We start from the raw sequence: 20044 nt of genomic DNA, 5'->3' as shown, positions 1-20044 counted from the left end.
ATAGGATAGAGAGAGATACAAGTGGAATGAGATCTCCAGAGTCAATTAAAAGCAAGCTAGATTGAGAGCCCTTGGAGGGCAGAGACTGGGCCTAACTCATGGTTTATAGCTTTTGAGGGTGACTGCACAGTGGACTCAGTCAGTCATGGCTGAATTGAGTTGACTTTATTATCTCTAGAATGTAGAGATCCATTCAAATGCAAAACAGCCTTATTCTCTGAACTGTAGTAAAAGAGGATTCTAACTAGAGATGAAAAAGGTTCTTGGCACCTACTGGGCCACAAAACTACTTTTGCTTCCCACTGTGGAAGGGGGCACTGTTACCATCTAGGAAAAACATCCAGATGGCACACCTACTCAGAAGTGGTTCCGCAAAGAAATTGAACAAGCATTCAGATGAGCAGCCTAAGCTCACTACCTAGCTATTAATAAATTTTAAGTCCATTTTGTTCCTTTGCACCAAAGAAATTGAACATTGTCAATAAAATTCCAAGCATGAACTATTTTATGTAACACCACATCCTAAGGAAGAATACCTGAAACAAACCTTTGATATCCTCATAAAAATGATAGCCATTTTGGAGAAATTATGGAAAACAGACCAGTGGTTGGTTTATTTGGTTTTGTTTATTATTACTTTTTTTTTTTTTTTGCCATCAACGCAGATGCTGGAGAGGCTGAATCTTGCACTGTTATAGTGTTTTGTTATACCAGGGAAAAGGGATGTGTTTGCAGCAGAGTCAACAAAAGATAAACTGGCATGGGGGCACGTCCTCAAGGAAGGGTGCTTCAACCATTATCTCGAATTCCTGTTCACATGCGTCTACCCGGGACAAAGAGCTTAGTGCATTACATGAGGAGGCAAAACAAGCTACAGCAGAAGGTGCCTATCCAGATATTTCCCTGCCAGGATTAATTAGAGCATTATGTAATTTCTTGACCTCATTATCTAAGGAATTTGAATTATTCCACTAAGGAAAATACTGGCAGGTTGAAAACAGGTCTGGGTACTAATGAGGAATCTGGCTGATCACAAGGAAGGGATTCATTATAGACAGGAATGAGGCTGAACTGCAATAATCAGAAAGCTTCCACACAGCAAATGTTAACCACTCCCTACTTTGCCACATCCCTCCGCATTGCTGAGACCTACCAGCCGCTACTAAAAATCAGCACTGTGATTGACACTGGAGCAGAAACCATACTACAGACTGTTGGCTGCTATCCAGAAACTGCTGCCCTCCGGTGGACCAAATTATACTTCATTGCTTGACCAGTAATGTACCCCATAGAGCTAAATTGTCAGTAAACCAAACTATCACGCACTCTTTTGTTTTGTTTTGTTTTTGTTGTTTTGTTTTGTGAGACAGAGTCTGGCTTTGTCGCCAGGCTGGAGTGCAGTGGTGAGATCTCGGCTCACTGCAGCCTCTGCCTCCCAGGTTCAAGCGATTCTTGTTCCTCAGCCTCCTGAGTTGCTGGGATTACAGGTGTGAGCCACCACGCCTGGCTAATTTTTGTATTTTTAGTAGAGATAGGGTTTTGCCATATTGGCCAGGTTGGTCTCAAACTCCTGACTTCATGTGATTCACCCACCTTGGCCTCCCAAAGTGCTGAGATTATAGGCGTGAGCCACCGTGCCCAGCCCTTTCATGCATTCTAAAGATATTTTTCCAATGTTAAATTATTAACTGAATTTGGCTTACATATAAGAAACTAAGATTCATGAAATCCAAACACATTTTAGCTTAGTTATAGCTGATGGCTTATAATCTAAGGAACTGCCCCTTAAACAATTATCTCTATTCATCAAATGGTGAATAAACTCATTCCCAAATGCTCTTTTAATCTGTTCTATGCTATGACATGTGTATTTAATTGTGTGATTTTCCTCCAACAGTTGTTTGGAAGGTTTATTACTGTTATGACATTGTCTGACTTTTGTTCAGATACTTAGAATGAATGCTTATGCTCTCCTTTCCCACAGCCCTTGCTTTTCAGCTGTGATCTAGGTGGTTCCAGCTTTGCCAGTCAGCACATTCCTTCTTCACGGCTGCAAAAATTGGTTTAGAGGTAGGCATGTGACCTAACCAAGCCTAAGAAGAGTGTATATCAGGGCTTTCTCTGGGAATGGCAGGATGCTCTTCCTTGATGAACATAATGAAGAGACGTAGCCACAAGAGGTGCTGGCAGCCGTCTTGAGACCACAGAGGGAGCCAGCTTTACGTGGAGCTGCCATATTGGAGAGCAGTGCAGAGCAATGGTAAAAAGTGAAGTCTTTGCTTTTCATTCATTTGGCAAGACCTTCGAATTTCACATTTGTTTCACATGTGTTTGTAATCACTCTTTGAGACATGTTATAGAGGACTGCTTAAAAAAAAAAAGAAAGAAGTGAAGTCTTTGGTGACAGCACCAAGCTGCTAGATCAAGCCTTGCTCAAAGTCCAACCCATGGACTTCTCACTGGACATCACCTGACTAATTATTTAAGCGAGCTGAGTCAGTTTTCCTGTTCCTTGCAGTCAAAAGCACCCTACCCTGCTGTATAAGCACTGACCATCGAATATAAACAGAAAGAGAAGGTGCCTAGAATGTGAATTTATAGTGTAAAATAACATTCCATTTTCATGCCTTTTCAGTTACTTAATGACTACCCCTAAAATTATCCCTTCATTCCAGCCATGTAAATTCTCCCGTATTATTTGATCACTCCTAGCAGAAGGTAAATATCCTGTATTATTTTCTATGTTATAAAAAACAAATTTCCTTTGATCCCTGGAATCCCTCATCTGGATTTTCTCCTTAACTTCCTGTTCCCTCTTGGACACCATCTTCTTTCCAACTTCTAAATATTGGATTATCTTAGTGCTTGAACTAAGATAATTAGTTCTCATTAGTTCTCTCATTCTCTAACAATAATCACTCTCTAGGTAACATATTCAAGTCCATGGCACCATTATCAAGTTCTGTCATGCCAGATGCCCATAATATCTAGACGCTGATGACTCCCAAATACATGTCACAGCTCCCAACCTCTTTTCCGAACTCCAGAGCTGCACTGTTGATCCAAATACTTACACAAACTCTCTCCTTGGATAGCTAACAGGCATCTTAATTTCAATGCACGCAAAGAGAATCTTTAATTTCTCCCAAACCCAAAACTTGTTTCTCCCCCAGTCTTTCCCATTTTAAGAAACAGCTACCATTGGCTCAGGCCAAAACTTCTTGGTGTTATCATTGACTTCTCTTTCTTCTCCCATGCCACATTCAATCCATCAGCTAAGCCTGCTATCTCTACCTTTAAAATACACCCCAAAGGCCACCTTCTCTGCTCTCCCTCTACTTCACGCCCCTCTCCTCTCTCGCTGGATGACGGCAATAGCCTTCCAACTGGTCTCCTGTTCCCACAGTTACTCCCCTACAGTCTGTTTTCCTCGCAACATCTAAGTAACCCTTTTACAAATGATAAATTATGTTTTAATGGGTATTGCTGTCAGCTCTCTATGCTCATAGGATTCTATGAGCAATTTTATAATGTGTCAGTTTGGCTAATCTGGAACTACGTTTCCCAGAGTCACAGTCCCTGTATGGTCCTAGATTACAGTTAACCAAAAGAGATATTTTCACAAGATTTGTACAGGAGAAGTGAAGCAGCTGCCATTTGGTCATCATGGTTAGAGGTGGCAAGAGACAAATGCAGGGACGCTCCCGGATTCTAGCTTACCCTGGCTCTCCCTGACTCTGTGACTAGTTGTTTCTAACTCATTTCTCATTCTGCTGACCAGTAGGGATCCCAGGCCCCGCACTGGATCTAGAGCAATCTTCCACCAGCTCTCCTTCACCAGCTCTCTCTCTCTCTGGGAGTCCAAGGAGGAAATGACCATATTCTTCTGTGGGGATCCACAAAGGCTTCAAAGAAGAGTTGGATGTGAAGGAAGGAATGATCCTTCCTTCTACAGTCCCGCTGGCTTCCAGAGAAGAGCACCCAATGGGAGCATGAGGACCAAAAGGCTGCTCAGCGCCCGCCAGTGCACGCACCAGGAGCCTCCTATCCAGCCCTTCACCGTTTAGCACAACTTCCTACTCCAGAGCCACGAGACTTCATGACTTCCCATACACGAGGCCCCATAGTGGTACAAAGAGAAGTACAGAGTCCTCAGGCACAGTAGCAGTATTTTTCTTCATTTCTCTAACACGTGATTTTTAAATTTAGGCTTCCTTTCCACCAGATGACAGAAACTATCCAAAGCTATTTGGTGACTCCCTCTGGATTACCTACCTTTCCACTGGAGTTGTGTTCAAGTGCACATCCCGTCACCACTGTAACTGCCCTCTAGATCCCTCCACTTCCCCTCTAACCTCTCCCTTCAGCTTGGGAAGTCTTTTTCAAGTCTGAGAGTGGCAGGCTGGGGTGGGGAAGCCTCTGTCCTACTCGTTGCCATGTTCTCTTTTAAATCTGTGGTCTATGCACTAGACCTGCTGTTCACACTGTCCTGAACCACAGGAGACTCCACTTTTCTCTGCTTTCAGCTGCCATATCCCTTCCAGAGACAGTGATCACAGAACTGCTGAGCTAACTAAATTGGGAAAAGGGTCAAGGATCAAAAGACAGACCTGGGAAAAAAACATAGATGGATATTTCTTTTTTTTTTTTTTTTTTTGAGACACAGTCCCACTCTGTTGCCGAGACTAGAGTGCAGTGGAGGGATCTCGGCTCAGTGCAACCTCCGCCTCCCAGGTTCAAGCGATTCCCTGCCTCAGCCTCCCGAGTAGCTGGGACTACAGGCATATGCCACCGTGCTCAGCTTTTTAAAAAAAAAAAAAAAAAAAATGGGTTTCACCATGTTGGCCAGGCCGGTCTTGAACTCCTGACCTCAAATGATCCGCCAGCCTCGGCCTCCCAAAGTGCTGGGATTACGGGTGTGAACCACTAAGCATGGCCATAGATGGATATTTCAAAGGACACCATTTCACCATTCCAACTAATGAAAGGATTTAAAAATCATTCACATTAAAGTGTCAATGATTCATAATATTTAATATTTTAAAAAAAAAAAGAGAGTAAAGGTAGAATTTTACTCATCAGCTGTTGTGAGGGGATTTGGTGGGAAAGTGGATGAATCTTTTTTCTCCTAAATCCAGACACATGCTGGTTTGCCATTCTGTAGCAGACCCCTGTGCCTTTCTGACATCCCCCTCATCCTGCTACACTTTGCTCCATGCCTGGGGGCCCAATTGTCCATATTTATTTTTAATACTTTTTTTAAGTCAGATTATTTCCTTTTAAAGAAAAGCTATCTGCATGGTGGCAAAGATTAAATCTTGTGTGCGTATCTGATTCTCTGAAGAAATTTTGTTCATTTTCTTGAATGCATCCAAACCATTGCTTTATTCCATTGAATTTAATCCGATGGTTCTCAAAGCAGCATTTGTGTCATCTGAGAACTTGGTAGCAATGTAAATTCTTGACTTTGACTGGAGACTTACCGAATTAGCAATCAATGTTTTAACAAGAAGCCCTTCAAGTGATTCTAATGCCCACTGAAGTTTGAGAACCACTGGCTTGATCTATTAATGACTGCAATCAGCAATATGTGTTTACTATTTACTGCAGAGAGGCTGGAAACAGCCACAGACCCAAATGGTGCTTCCCAGGCCTTGGAGAAATCAGAATGCAACCTGCTCTGAAGCCAAAACAAATTAAGAATACATAGAGCATAGACAAGATTCTCCATCTGTAGACTGCACACTCCCTATAAAGTTTGTTATATATGAGCCTGTTAGGATTTTTCCAGTTGCAAGGAACAGAAACTCAAGACAGTTTAAGCAAAAATGGGAGATCTATTTTTTTCAGGTGAGCTCTTTGGTCTAAGATCTTTAGCCCCTTTTTGCTTAAATCCTATGATTATACATTATTAAAGTATCAATAATTAATACTTTAAAATCACCGTATTTCTGGGTGAAATGAAAATTAATAATCCAGCAATTTTGAAATCGAGAAGCTGAAATTCATCTTGAATATATACAATTTAACAAATCTTAAAAATAGGGATCTAAAGGAGGTTTAAGAAAACATTTTTTGACATGACAATCTTTATCCAGCCTGATTTTCAAAAACCAACCAAAAACCTATGCTTCATTTGCAAAGCAATTTGTCTTCTCCAAGCATATTTCAGGCTGGAGAATAAGAGATGTAACAGACACTCAGAGGGGCAGGAAATGCTTTTTCCCTTGCATACATTAACGTCATTTCGGACGGGAAGCGTCCTTTACAACTAAGATTGTGGCGCCATCTTGAGTTCCTGAGGAGGATAGGTGACTGAAATGTTCACAGACTGGATTATAAAAGAACTGAAGGAATTGTAAATAAAATTCAAAAGACCCGTAAGTGATTAAGCATGAAGGAACATGAAACGGAGGCCTAAATAAATGAACCCAGAGAACACTCTGCAGATTTCTGCAACTCTACCTGTGATGGCCTCTCTAGTCCATAGCCAGAGCTCCCACCCCAGATCCTGCTACTTCAACTGTGGTCTGGGACAACAGCTTTAGCGTCACTTGAAAACTAGTTAAAAATCGAGATTCTTGGGCCCAATCCCAGAGCTAATGAATGACAATCTGCATTTTCCAGGTAGTTTTCATGCACACTGAAGTCTAGGAAACTGCTCTCTATGCCTTCCTTCACAAAGAGGGTAGGGGAAGTGGGATGGAAAAGGGAGACAGACACCCCACCAATGGATAGAACTGCACAGTCTTGAGAAGATGAAATGTATTAAACTTAAATATCAGCAAGTTATGAATCCAAGCCGTAAGAAAAGGCAGAGTCGTGATCATATTAAAAATACTACACGTTTTTCAAAGACAACACTTTGAGGACCTCTGTCTTAATCCACAGCTTCCTAAAGACCAAAAGCTTTCTTGCCTTGATTCCACTGATCATGCTCCTTGCTTCTACCAACTCAGCAAGACTGTAATGTTTCCTGGATCTCACCAAGGAGCTTTCCTCTTCCTGGATTCCCACTGCATTCTCCCCACTTCCTTATTATACTCTTCTCTTACTATTGTACAAAACGGTTGTCCACCCATTGTAGCACCTTTCTGGATTGTCATTTCCTTGGCAAGAACCATACTTATGCATTTGAATTCACTCGTTTGTTCAGTAATTTATTCTAGTACTAAGCACCTACTACATGCCTGACGCTATAGATTTGATTAAAATACGAAACATATAATCCCAACTTTTGTGGAGCTTATGTATTTGTAGAGTGAAATGTCAATTACAATAGAACATAAATATTATGTTAGGTAAAGTAGGGTGTTTTGGGGAACTTACCTGGAGCCACCTAACTTGGGCCTGGAAGGGTTACCTACAATCTCAGCTGAAGGACACAGAGTTAACCAGGCAAGGTGGGGGGAAGTACAAAGTGTTCCAGGAAGAGGGCATGCCAGCATCATTAAAACATAATCTTGGTCATAGATAATGCCAAAAATAAATGTGTTTGACAAAATTTGGAGTTTCGTATTGCCCCAAGCATTCCAGTCAGTCACTTGGCAAACTGACTGGCTAATTAGAGTTGCACCAGTTATCTTTTTAAGAGAGAGACAGAGCTTTCAAAGTATTGCCTATAACTATTTTTATTTAGAATAACTGCTATTTTTGAAAAGCATTTTCAAACCCAGATCCCAGAGCTTGCTATTCCACTCTAAGAACTAGCAAAAAGAGCTTTACCTGAGTTAACAGAAATTTCAAAGAAATTAAATATCATGGAATTAAACTTGGAAGCTGAGCCCTCTGTTACAAAGTCAGGAATGGTCTATAAGTAACACTCTAAAAATTGGGGTTGTCTATTTTCCCTTATTATGTCAGTTTCTATGATTGAGCCTATGCTATTAGGTATATACAAATTAAGAAATGTTATACTGTTTGACCTTTATCATTATGAACTGTCCCTCTTTATTTCCAGAAATACTCACTGTCTTAAAGTCTAATTTGTCTGATATTAGAATATTTATCTAATAAAAGATTCATATCCAGAATATAGAATATCTGGAATAAGAGAACATTATTTGAAAGAGGGCCCAGAGACTAAATAGGCACCTTAAAAAAAAGAGGACATCTAGATAGCCAATAAACGTTAAATGAGTTCAACTTCATTAGTCATCAGGGAAATGCAAAATGAAACCACAATGATGGCTGAACATAAAGTAAAAATAAAAATTAAAAAAAAAGACTTGGGAATGTCAAGTCTTTGCAAGGACTAGGAAGACCAGAATTCTTCCACACTTATGGTGGCAGTGTAAAAACTGAACAACTTTGGCAGTGCCAAAGCTGAACACATTCCATTCCAGAAATGCACACATGTGCACCCAAAGACATACATAAGAATATTTCTAGGAAGTGTTCCTAACAGCTCCAAACAGAAAACAACACAATGCCCATCAATGGGAAGAGGAATAAATAGCCTATTCACATACAGATGCTGCTGGTCTTACAATGGAGCTGCATCCCAATAAACTCACAGTAAGTCAAAAATATGTTAAGTCAAAAAATGCACTTGACATCCAGGTAAACCCATCATAAAGCTCTAAGTTGAACCCTCTGTTAAGTCAGGGATGGTCTGTAATTAACCATTACACAGCAATAAAAGGAACTATTGTGACACTTACCATGGATCAATCAGCCTCACAATACTGAGGGAAAGAAGTCATACACAAAAGGGTATCTAATATATATAAAGTCCAAAAACAGGCAAAACCAATTTATGTGACAGAAGTCAGGAGCTAATAATTGGAAGAGAACAAGAAGGAGCCTTTAGTGCTGTAACAATGTTCTATTCTATTTCATTTGGTGTTTGGGTGTGGTTACGAGTGTGTATGCTTTCTTAAAAATTCAGAGCCTCAATTTATCGTTTTTGTACATATACTACAATAATATGTTTACACATTTAAAAAATGATTTAACTAGATGAGGGGATGTGGCAGAAAAAAAGGTGGTAGGGAATGTCTAAAACTGATAAACCAAGAAATAGCTATGAAGGCATATTGTTTAAAAAAATGAGATGCAATTACACCAACTAGAAGAGTTTAAAATCATTGTTCCTAAGGTTTGAAGGGGATTGCTTTTCAGTTGTTTTGGCACTTTCTTAAAGTGGCATGCATATGCTATGTATATGGAAATGGTCAGAACATTCCAATTCTTCACAAAGGAAAAATCACTAACGTAGGTTTAAAAAAAAGAGACAGCTTCCTGCAGCTAACAATGTCAAAGTCCATCTGTTAGAAGAAAATTCATTCTGCTTCTCAGCACAGATTATGATTTTAAACACCAAGTTTAAAAGTTAAAACTTTACATAAGGTAATGACAGATGCTCTCGTATCACCGGTTTTAAGCCAAATGTTAATCATTCAGAAAGGGGGGAAAGAGACACATGCTAGATATATTTTATTCTATTAATGCAAAACAAACTACCATCACTGTTTCATACTTCCCATTACATAAAAACTTGTTATGAGAACACAGTGGTATGTCTTGGTATGCAGCGTGGTGCTCATGGATGAAAGTTCTTATTCTTTGCTTTATTCTTCGGATTAAACTACCATTTCCCAGTGTGGTTTCTGGAAGGTGTTCATAGGAATTACATAGAAAAAGATGCTCCGTGGTCAATCATGTTTTGGAACCAATGGATTTCTTTATTGTGGGTCTTCTAAGAACCACCATTACGTTAATGTGATTCTCCAGAAGGATCTTCCTCTGTGCCTCAAATGGTGAGGCACTATAATATTTGTTACATAAAAAAGAAAAGAATTAAGAAAAAAAGCCCAAATTGTTGTTTTGATGGCAAGAATCATAAGAAAAGCAATTATAAGGCAGCTAGGAGAATACTTCTACGAGTGGGTTTAAGGTAATCCATAAATCTGAAAATCTGAAACTTCCCCATGCCTTAAAATATTTTCCAAGACGAATAGTATCTTTTAAAGTCTCCTGGATGTTTGGTAGCATTTGTCAGGTACACGGATTTTACTGAACTTTTCTAACAGAGAAATTCATTCAATTAAAAACCACACTTGACAAAACTTTAAAAAAGAGACACTGTGCTAAAAGCATTTTCTGAATTTATTTTTGTGTTTTTCAAGTCAAGACTAAACTATGTATGTTTTCAAGTCAAGGCTGAATTATAAATGAACTTCTCAGTATTCAGATACCAGAATAAAAAGAACAAGCAAAGGTTGTATAGGATATCTGAGTTTTGTTTTCTTTTTTTTTTTAATCTGAACAGAAAATAAGTATACAAGTTTGCTAAACAGAAGTGGTAAAAATTGAATATTATGTATTATGGAATTCAGTACATCAGTTTACTTCGGTAGCCAGTGATTGTTATAGTTAATTCTGCAAAACAACAAAACCAGTTACGCAGAAACAAGAGTATAAAATGCCCCTTTCAGAAGCTCAGTTTGAGAAACTGATTTCATATCTAGCTTATTGATTATACTCAGTTTCAGTTCTCCCTGGGCAAATAATACATAAAGTCATTAATGATGGTTTGATGAACTGAAATCATCTTCTCTTAGGATCGTTCAACATAATAACCCAAATATTAAAAAGTTATTCAAGATTCACAGAGATAAAATAGTGCCTCGGAAACATAATTCACCCATGTATATATAATAATTTTAGAACATACTTTTTAAACATAAAATCATAGTCAAAGACAGTGATAGCATTGCACACTCAGTGCATTACTTCATGTAGTGCCTTCCTATGGCTCATCTGGAGTTTAATACCAAATAACCACCACACTTCTAATAAATGGGCTTCTAACACACACAAATTTGTCTCATTCTTTAAAAAATCTAAAACTCCCATAAGACCTTGAGCCTGGCATGTTAAGGACTTTGTGTTTTAATATCCCAAACATTGGGAAGATTAGTGTGATACATGGTAACCCCTCCTTGTAAGCAAGACTGCACATATACTTTAAACAATTCAATACTGCAGACTGAGAGGGGTACATTTATCATCTAGTTAAGGAAAATCAAAATGGCTTTCCTGGAGTCAAATGCACTCCAAGACACACACAAGGAATGAGTATTACCGTAGCAGCTAAAGAAATCTGCCACTGTATAATAAATGCTGTTATGCAATGATGTTATACATTTAAATAATACATTATGATTTGTTGCCAACTACCATGGGGCACAGGAAAATGAAACTGAAGACTACTTGGCTAGAACAGGACAAATGATAACCTGGTTTTAAGTAGGGTTCTTCATTGAAGGAAAAGATAGAGCCATAAAAGTCCAATTAGCTGACTTCAAATGGTTTACATCCCAGGATGAATCAGGTTACAGTGATTGAAGCCCAATTTAATTTAGGCAGGTTTTTAACCACAAGAATAAGGACATTCTTAGTACATATTAATAATTAAACCAACATATACACAATTAGCAATATCCTATATAATATTAAATGTTTTAACAACTTGTTCTCCATTATTCTATATCTAGTTAATTTGTTGCTTTGTTTTTTTTTTTAAAAAAAAACCAAGCTCAACTTTATTTTACAATGTACTTTGCATTTCTAAGTGTATTCTGTAATTATTTCATTGAAGCAGGTATAATTCTCCAGATTTCTCTAAGAGCCAAACTCAACTGTATCTTCTGTTATCTGTTTGAATTCATAGTTGCCTCTGCCATCCATATGCAGGTAGTACTATGGGAAAGAAGGGGGAAAAAAGTCAGTAACTAAGAGTGAATACAGTACTGTCCTTTATGAAAAGTAAAATACAGACTTCCTCATTATTTTAAGGGAGCTAAATCTGTAAGCATCCCACAAATTAGAATGCTTCCTTAACTCCATGACCAAGAATCTCAGCTACCAGTAGGTTAAACTGTGCTAAATGCAGGACTGTTCCATAGGTCAGTCAGTATTGCTTCCTGTAGCCTGATTTCCTAATCAGCTCGGAATCTCTAGCTTAAGGCTTTTTATTTGTTTTTAATTTAGTAGAGGGGAAAAAGAGCTATAAAAAGTGCCTATATATCCTAACCTCTGAAGACACAACAGCAGTTACAAAGCCTTCTGTTTTTATTTAGTGGCTTATTTTCAGAAAGCTTTCTGAGTTTCCATTTTCTGTATTACTATTTCTTAGCTATCCTGGCCCCTCTCATTCTAGTTGTGTTCCCCTCCTTCACATGATCACTGGCCTGATGATTATTGTGCTACTTGTCTATACCTCCAAAAGAAGAGGAAGGGGAAACTCAGATGCTCTCAATTCCTCTCAGTGTCCTACGGCTATAATACTTATGAACTTCTGAGAAAACACAAAGGCTTGGCTATATTTTAAAGGGCTTTGATTTCTAGTTATTCAATTTCCTGTTCAGCTCATGAAAAACTGACAAATTATAATATGCAATAAAATAATAAAAGCTATCTTTAAAAGTCATACAGTTATATACAATTTCATTGAATTTTATTAAGTACCTTCATATAGTCTACCTGTCTAATTTTCATGGTAAGCTAAGACATAGGCAGGTAAGGATCAATCACTTCATTATACAAAGGAAGCAACTGAGGCTAGAAACACTGGTGCCTGAACCCAGGCTCTCCAACTTCAAATCCTATGCTCTTCATTTTATCACTTGTAGACTATCATCTACATCCTAAAGCTCTTGAAGGTAAAGACTGTAATTAATTTGCATCCCTTATGACACTTAGCTCAGTATCTGGCAAAAAAAAAGGGTCCTTAATCAGGTTATGTGTTTTGTGTAGCAAGATACCCTTACCATTATTCCAATTTTTCTCAAACCCTTGCTTTTACCTAAAATTTCTATATCATTTAGGAAGAAAAAAAGGAAAAAGGAAGGAAAGAAGAGAAGAAAGGAAAGAGGGAAGGGGGAAAGACAGAAAGGAAAGAAGAAAAGAAAGGAAGGAAGGGAGGGAGGGAGGAGGAAAGAAAAGAAAGAGAATTAAACTGGGTTTACTTCCAGGTTTTGAGCATTTTACATTAAGAGTTGAAAAGAACTGCCATAGTGAGAATGGCACTACTGAAGCAACAGAACAAGTAATACACGTGCACCAATGTAAGCCTCACTTGAATATCTTTGTAAATTATAGTCACTACCTAATGAATCCTATTTACTACAGTGCATTGATAAACATAGCTGACATTACTCAATCTTCCCCCTTGTAGTCCTGACTTCTATTAAAAATGCCCCTAAATTTTTTGCCATCTAATTCTTCTTAAGACTTTTTCTCCTCTGTCACTTCTGGATAAGAAAAGTTTACTTCACCATATTTGTGATAAGACTATGCAAAGTTTAGTCAGTTACTATTAACAGATAAGAGTCACTTATAAAACTGGAGAAAAAATGTTACACCATTGCTTTCAAAACCGACAACTACAATATTTAAGAAAATTCTATTTTATAAAACAAATAAAACCACCTTTTCTCCTTAAGACATATGTTTAAGGGGATACAAACCATAAAAGTTAAAACCATATTCACCAGAATTCTTATTTTAAAGAAAATAAAATTTCGCTGTACCATTCAATGAAAGAAATACAAACCTCATGATGTTTCCAAAGAGATTTCCTATGAGACACAGTGAAGAGAGTGATGCCGACCTAATACAAAGAAAATGATTTAGGTTTAATCAATAACAGAGTCACACATTAAACTAGTCCATGTACTTTAAGCTGTTAAGAGGACTGTCTTCAGTGATTAAAGTTAAAAAGCAATGTCAATGAGAAAAAAATTACAACTGATGCCAAATGTTTATAGCAACGGAAACCACTGGCCATCAACCACATAATAAAAACTACCAGGTACTGGCATTAAGTGTATTATTTTGTTTTGGGCAAAAAACATATCTCCTAGCATGTCTCCTATTTTATTGTGAAAAATATATGAGAGGAATATGAGAAGGATAGAAATAGCCACAGGTCAAAATCAGGAAAAATTAAATCAGTATAGCATTGTTGACAGTCAACTTGCTTCTCAAATACAGGGTCATAATCCCCTACCACAAACTATTGTTTTGGAATGTGTCTTGGAATTCAGATTTTGAAAATGTATTATTTAACACCCCCAGAGAGTTCTGAGGCAGAATTTTGTAATTAAACACATAAATGTTTCAGCAGCAACACATATGGACACTGATATTAAGTGAGACAAATAGAGTTTAAATATCTTTTGTTAGCTGAGGCAAAGTTTTACCCAGTGAACTTGCTACAAAATTATGAAAAATGTTTTGAATTTAAGCACTTTCTGGATTTCAGATTGTGAATACGTATTTATAGATCTGTACTTCAGATTTTCAAAAACAAAACAAAACAGAACAAAGACATTAATAGATAACAGCTGTAGTTGCTCTAGATTAGTGGTTCTCAACCAAGGCGGGGAGGTTGGTGATATCTGTCCCTTGGGGGGACATTTGGCAATGACTGGAGGCATTTTTATTGTCACCACTGAAAGCACTACTGGCATCTAATGGGTAGAGGCCAAGGATGCTTTCTAAACATCCTCCAGTGCACAGCAACCCCCAGCCCTGCCCAACCAGGAATTACCAGTCAAAAAGTCAATAGTGCCAAGACCAAGAAACCCCACTCTGGGTCACTGTTCCTCCAAGTGGATCACTCAAGGCTGGCAAATGCATGCTTAGGGCATCTGGAAAATTTTTACCATGGTTTCTTAATTTCATTTTCATTTTGATGATAATTTTTAAAAGATCATTGTAAGTATATTCTGGGTCATTTTTACCATGAGATTGAAGTTCCTAAGTTTGTATTTACACCTCTGATTGCCAAAGTGATATAACATAAAACTTCTAATGTGTTTGGCTGCACTTTAAAAAGGAACTTAAATTGGTTAGGAATTGCATAATAAAATAAACATATTATCAGTATTAATAAAACATATATTTCAACCATACCACACTTTTCTGATTTTTCAAAGCTCATTTCAGATATTATTTCTCTGTTCATGATTCTACAATAGTTGGATCAGATATCTACTTAATGCACACATTCTTTATATGAGGATATAAAAAATATATTGAGTATATAAGTCAAAATAAAAAGCAAAATGCAAAATAATAAAATTTGAACCTCAGATTCTATCTTTCCTTAATTAAATCCCAAACCACTGGTTTAGTTTCATCTAAATGGTATCATAGGTCTCTTTAATGTTGCAAATTTGAAACTGTATTTGTTTTGTCTGTATTTAATGTGTAACTTTATATTAATTTTGTAGCTGTAAAAGAGCTCTAGGCTTAAGGGGTTCACACCTCATTTCATGTTTATACATGTTTAAGTGCTATCACAGTAATTTAAATTATCAATGAGGCCCCATATGAATTTTCTTTTAAATGGAACTGATGTTTTACAGAATTTATACAGTCTTCTGTGGGGACTTCAAGCCTATAGCCAGGGCATAAGAGGAAATCACGTGGTCAAAATTATCAGCAAAGAGCCGCTATGTTATTGAATTAAGTGCAGACTACATGGTTTTATGTATATGAGAATACCATAAACATCTCTAATACCTATGAAATTTGAAAACCAACATGAACAAATGTATAATTATATATTACCAAGGCAAATTCAGAATAGAAAATAAATCATTAACAAGATAAAATCAGTAGTTAAAATCTTTTTACAAAGAATACCAAATTTATTCTTTTATCATCACACCAGTGCTCTTAAACTTTAATGTGCATTTGAATCATCTTAGAATTTTGTTAAAATGCAGATTCTGGTTTAGCAGGGCTTAATAGTAGGAATTCATACTATATATACTCAATATGACCTTTATTATTTATTGAGAACTCCCAAAGAATGAATACAAAATGTTAAAAATCCTCATCCACCTCATTTACTTACATAGAAACCATAAAATGGCTAGGATATACTACAATTGTTCCAAAATTTAACCACAGTATAGATGTTGGTAATAATTTCTCAAAGAAAGAAAAAAAAAAGAAAGAAAATTGATACTATTGAATAATTACTTAACGAATGGTACCAATAAAGACAGCCTCAGACTTGGCTACTAAAAGCAGCTCTGGTAAAATAGTGCTCAGGCTAGAAAATAAAATGAATAAATTAAAAATTGCCAAATAATTATTGTTGAGTCTTATTCATTTAAAAAAACCCTAATTTTAGATAAAGTTAATGGAATAAATTAAGAAAAGGGCAATTTATTAACTCGGAGTATAAGTAATGAGGTAAAGGGGAATAGATTTAAATATGTTGTTTTATATCTCATTAATATATTAGCATTATATTAATGCTTATATATATTATACACTATATATAATATATATAAATGCTAATATATTAATGAGATATAAAACATATTTAATATTAATGAGATATAAAGCAACATATTTAAATCTATTTCTATATATAAAGAGAATTATATACAGAATTGTATTTATAATTATTTTTCTTTTACTCATATGTTTTAAATCTTTATTAAAACAAGAAATCTTTTGGTAGAAACTGTGTTACTTTTTGACTTGGAATCTTCTCTTTGGACAGATTTGGACACAGTTTACACCAGGAAGGATGTCATGGCTCCTCAAACTGAGCACCTGCACACTTACCTTTCGACAATGACTGTAAATGTAGCCTTCCACGTCGACACTAACTGCACTTGTGCATTCATCCAAAATGGCAAACTGGGGTTTATGATAAAATAATCTTGCCATCTGAAGCATAAAACAAAAATTTTTGTGTAAAACACAGGTAGAGACCTAAAATTAATAAGCCAAAACAAACTTAAGTTAAATATGCATTTGCAGTCTTGTAAATCAAAAGTATAAAAATTATTCTAATTCAAAATATCTACGTCCCTGAAATAGAAACAATATAAACATAACTGTTTTCACTGTCATCCTGAACGAAGGGAAAAATGTACTTCATGAGAAATATTAATTGCTCAGAGTAAAACACAAAGCTGAAGACTGATGAGAGAGGGAGTTTCAAACTAGTATTAAAGAAAGCTCACTAAACAAATAAGATTACAGAGTACATATTTTAACCAAATCTCAGAATTCAGACTAGATGACTCTGATGCAAAAAGGTCTCTATTTTAAATATTTTATTGCTTAAGTAATGGTACCAATTACTATTCTCACCAATAATTTTTTATTGCACCTGTTTTATATCCCCATTGTCAGTTCTGGTTGTGCTCATTTTTTTAAGCCTTTGCTAATTTTATAAATGAAAATTAACATCAAAATTATAGCATACATTTCTTTTGACTATCAGGAATGATGAACATTTTCCCACATTTTTGTTCCCATGTATTTTCTGGGGACTGTTTATTCTGATCTTTTGTGTAACAGATATTCCAATTTTTGCCATCTGCCCCCTGAAAAGATCTCCATGTTTAAGACCAGTGGGGCACTCTTCTATCCTTAATTTATCTTCTCTGCAACATTCTCCTTAGAAGACCACTCCATCCTTCTTGAGAAAGTGATAGTGAAACCATGCACCTAAGTTTCCTCCCACTTCTGAGGATCCTTTCTCAGTTTCTTTTCTAGCACTTTCTCCTCCACTTGACCATTAAATACAGGAGCTCCTTAGGGCTAATTTCTAGGTCTCCTTCTCTTTTTCCTGTATTCTATCTCTCAGTGATCTCATCCAATCTTCTGATTTCAAATAGTATTTATATTCTATAAACTTGCAATATGCATCTCTCACTCATACTTCTCTAATTTCCAGATATATAAAAATTTCGGCCAGGCACAGTGGCTCACGCCTATAATCCCAGCACTTTGTGAGGCTGTGGCAGGAGCATTGCTAGAGATCAGGAGTTTGAAACCAGCCCAGGCAACACAGGGAAACCACACCTCCACTTAAAAAAAAAAAAAAGAATTAGCCAAGCATGATGGTGTTCACCTGTGGTTCCAACTACTCAGAAGGCTAAGACGGGAGGGCTTGAGCCCAGTAGGTCAAGGCTGTAGTGGGCTATGATCAGGCCACTGCACTCCAGCATGGCTGAAACAGCAAGATGCTATCTCAAAAAACAAAAATTTAAAAGTTAACACGTTTAAAAAATTAAAAATAAAAATTCCTACTTGAGTTTTTACTTGGGTATCTCACAAGACTCTCAAATGTTAAAAGTCTAAAACTTAAATGCAATTTCTAGATTTTCCCTCTAAAATCCATTCCCTTCCCGAATCTTGAACACTTCAGCAAATAAACTATCAAACAGTTGTTCCAGCTAGAAAGCCAGGAGTTATCCCTGGTCTGGTCCTTCCCTTTTCCTCTTGCCTTTCACTTTCCCACCACTATTTTTAGAATGAACTAAAAAGTCCATTCAAGTAAGAAATGTGAAGTTTCAAGTTCACTCACTTTTCCTCATCTCCACAAACATGCCCTTAGCCCAGAGCATACTCATCTCCTGCCTGGATAGACTACAAGTAACCTCCTACCACTTCTGCTGCTCCTCTCCAGTTCACTCTCCATGTAACCAGAGAACATCTTTCACACATGTCAATCAGGGAACTTCACTCTCTGGCTTAAAACCTTTCAACAACTTCCCATTTCACTTAAAATTCAAACTCCTTACCATGATCTACAAGACCTGCACAATCTTATTCCTACTTACTCTAACCTCAACATTCTAGCCAACACCACCTCCTCTTAACTGCTAGGAACAAGGTGCCTTATGCCTTAGAGGCTTAAGCACACGTCATTCTTTTCGTATGTCTTAAATGCCTTACTCTGTTCCTTAGAGCTTTCAAATTTCTGCTTATAATGTCATATTCTCAGGCAATCCTACCCTCATCCCTAACCACAATCCAAGTGGGTCCTTTCTGTAACACCTCTGAAGCACTTCATATATTGTGAATTGTATATTTGTCTTTGTCTACCTGCCTAAGCTATAAGATTCACAAAAGCTGGGGCAGAACATGGTGGTTCATGCCTATAATCCCAGCACTTTGTGGGGCTGAGGAGGGCGGATCACTTGAGGCTAGGAGTTCGAGACTAGCCTGGCCAACATGGTGAAACCTTGTATCTACTAAAAATACAAAAATTAGCCAGTCATGGTGGCGCATGCCTGTAGTCCCAGCTACCTGGAAGGCTGAGGAACAAGAATCGCTTGTACCTGAGAGGTGGAGGTTGCAGTGAGCCAAGATTGTGCAACTGCACTCCAGCCTGGGTGATACTCAGCCTGGGTGAGACTCTGTCTCAAAAAAAAAAAAAAAAATTCAGAAAAGCAGAGACTGTTTTAATCACTACTACGTACTCAATACTTATATATGGGTAGCATTCAAATATCTAATAAATGAATGACTAAAACAGCTTTCCACCTATTTGCACGAGGTGAGGAATGGGAGACAGCAAGTATAGACTATGAAGAAGTTCAACTGTGCAGAAAATGAAAGTTACAGACCACAGGGAAGCTTTGGCTAAGGCTCAGTTTGCTTTTTAGATCAAAGAGACCTGAAAAATGTCTTTCCGCAAGAGAAGGACAAGAAGAGGTTAACTGCAGGTGAGGGCTAAGGGAGGGGACATAACTGAAGGAAAAGGATGTGATAAAGTCAGAAGACAGAGGGTCCATAAACATAGATGGAGATACTAGCCTTTCTTAAGAAGGATGACATATCTTCCACAGACAGTGGAAGTAGGAAGGTCAGGACAGAGCAGCACACACTTAATTAAGAGGAATGGTTATCTGAGGGCATTCCACCAATGTCTCTCCTCTCAGCTCCCAAAGGACTCTGTGCATACCTCCCTCACCACACTTAGCACATGACATGGACATTTTCTCATCACGTGTCTCTCTCTCCCACTATGTTGTCAACTACTTAATGCCACAATACAAGAAAGTTGTAAAGCAGGAGTGTCCAATTTTTTGGTTTCCCTGGGCCACATTAGAAAAATTGTCTTGGGTCACCCACAAAATACACTAACACTAACGGTATCTGATGAGCTTAAAAAAAAAATCACGGCTGGGTGCAGAGGCTCATGAGGTCAGGAGATCGAGCCCATCCTGGCTAACACAGTGAAATCCCGTCTCTACTAAAAATACAAAAA

The 20044-nt window shown here is 37.4% G+C and overlaps 1 protein-coding gene across 4 annotated transcripts in view; it reads right to left on the bottom strand.

Moving 5' to 3' along the window:
• Nucleotides 1-10075: 10075 nt before the first annotated feature.
• Nucleotides 10076-20044, bottom strand: part of ABCD3 (ATP-binding cassette, sub-family D (ALD), member 3) — a 95347-nt gene continuing 85378 nt past the window's right edge. For all 4 annotated transcript variants that reach the window (XM_011940013.1, XM_011940014.1, XM_011940016.1 and 1 more), the window contains 3 exons: nt 16600-16704; nt 13562-13618; nt 10076-11706 (listed from right to left, as the gene is read on the bottom strand). In XM_011940013.1, the coding sequence (XP_011795403.1) occupies nt 11629-11706; nt 13562-13618; nt 16600-16704 (240 nt within the window). In that variant the 3' untranslated portion in view covers nt 10076-11628. The remainder of the gene's footprint in view (nt 11707-13561; nt 13619-16599; nt 16705-20044) is intronic.

This window comes from Colobus angolensis, unplaced genomic scaffold (assembly GCF_000951035.1).
Source record: "Colobus angolensis palliatus isolate OR3802 unplaced genomic scaffold, Cang.pa_1.0 Scaffold186, whole genome shotgun sequence".
Lineage (NCBI taxonomy): Eukaryota > Metazoa > Chordata > Mammalia > Primates > Cercopithecidae > Colobus > Colobus angolensis.
The sequence above is the reverse complement of the archived record's forward strand: the minus strand, read 5'-3'. Positions and strand labels throughout refer to the sequence as shown.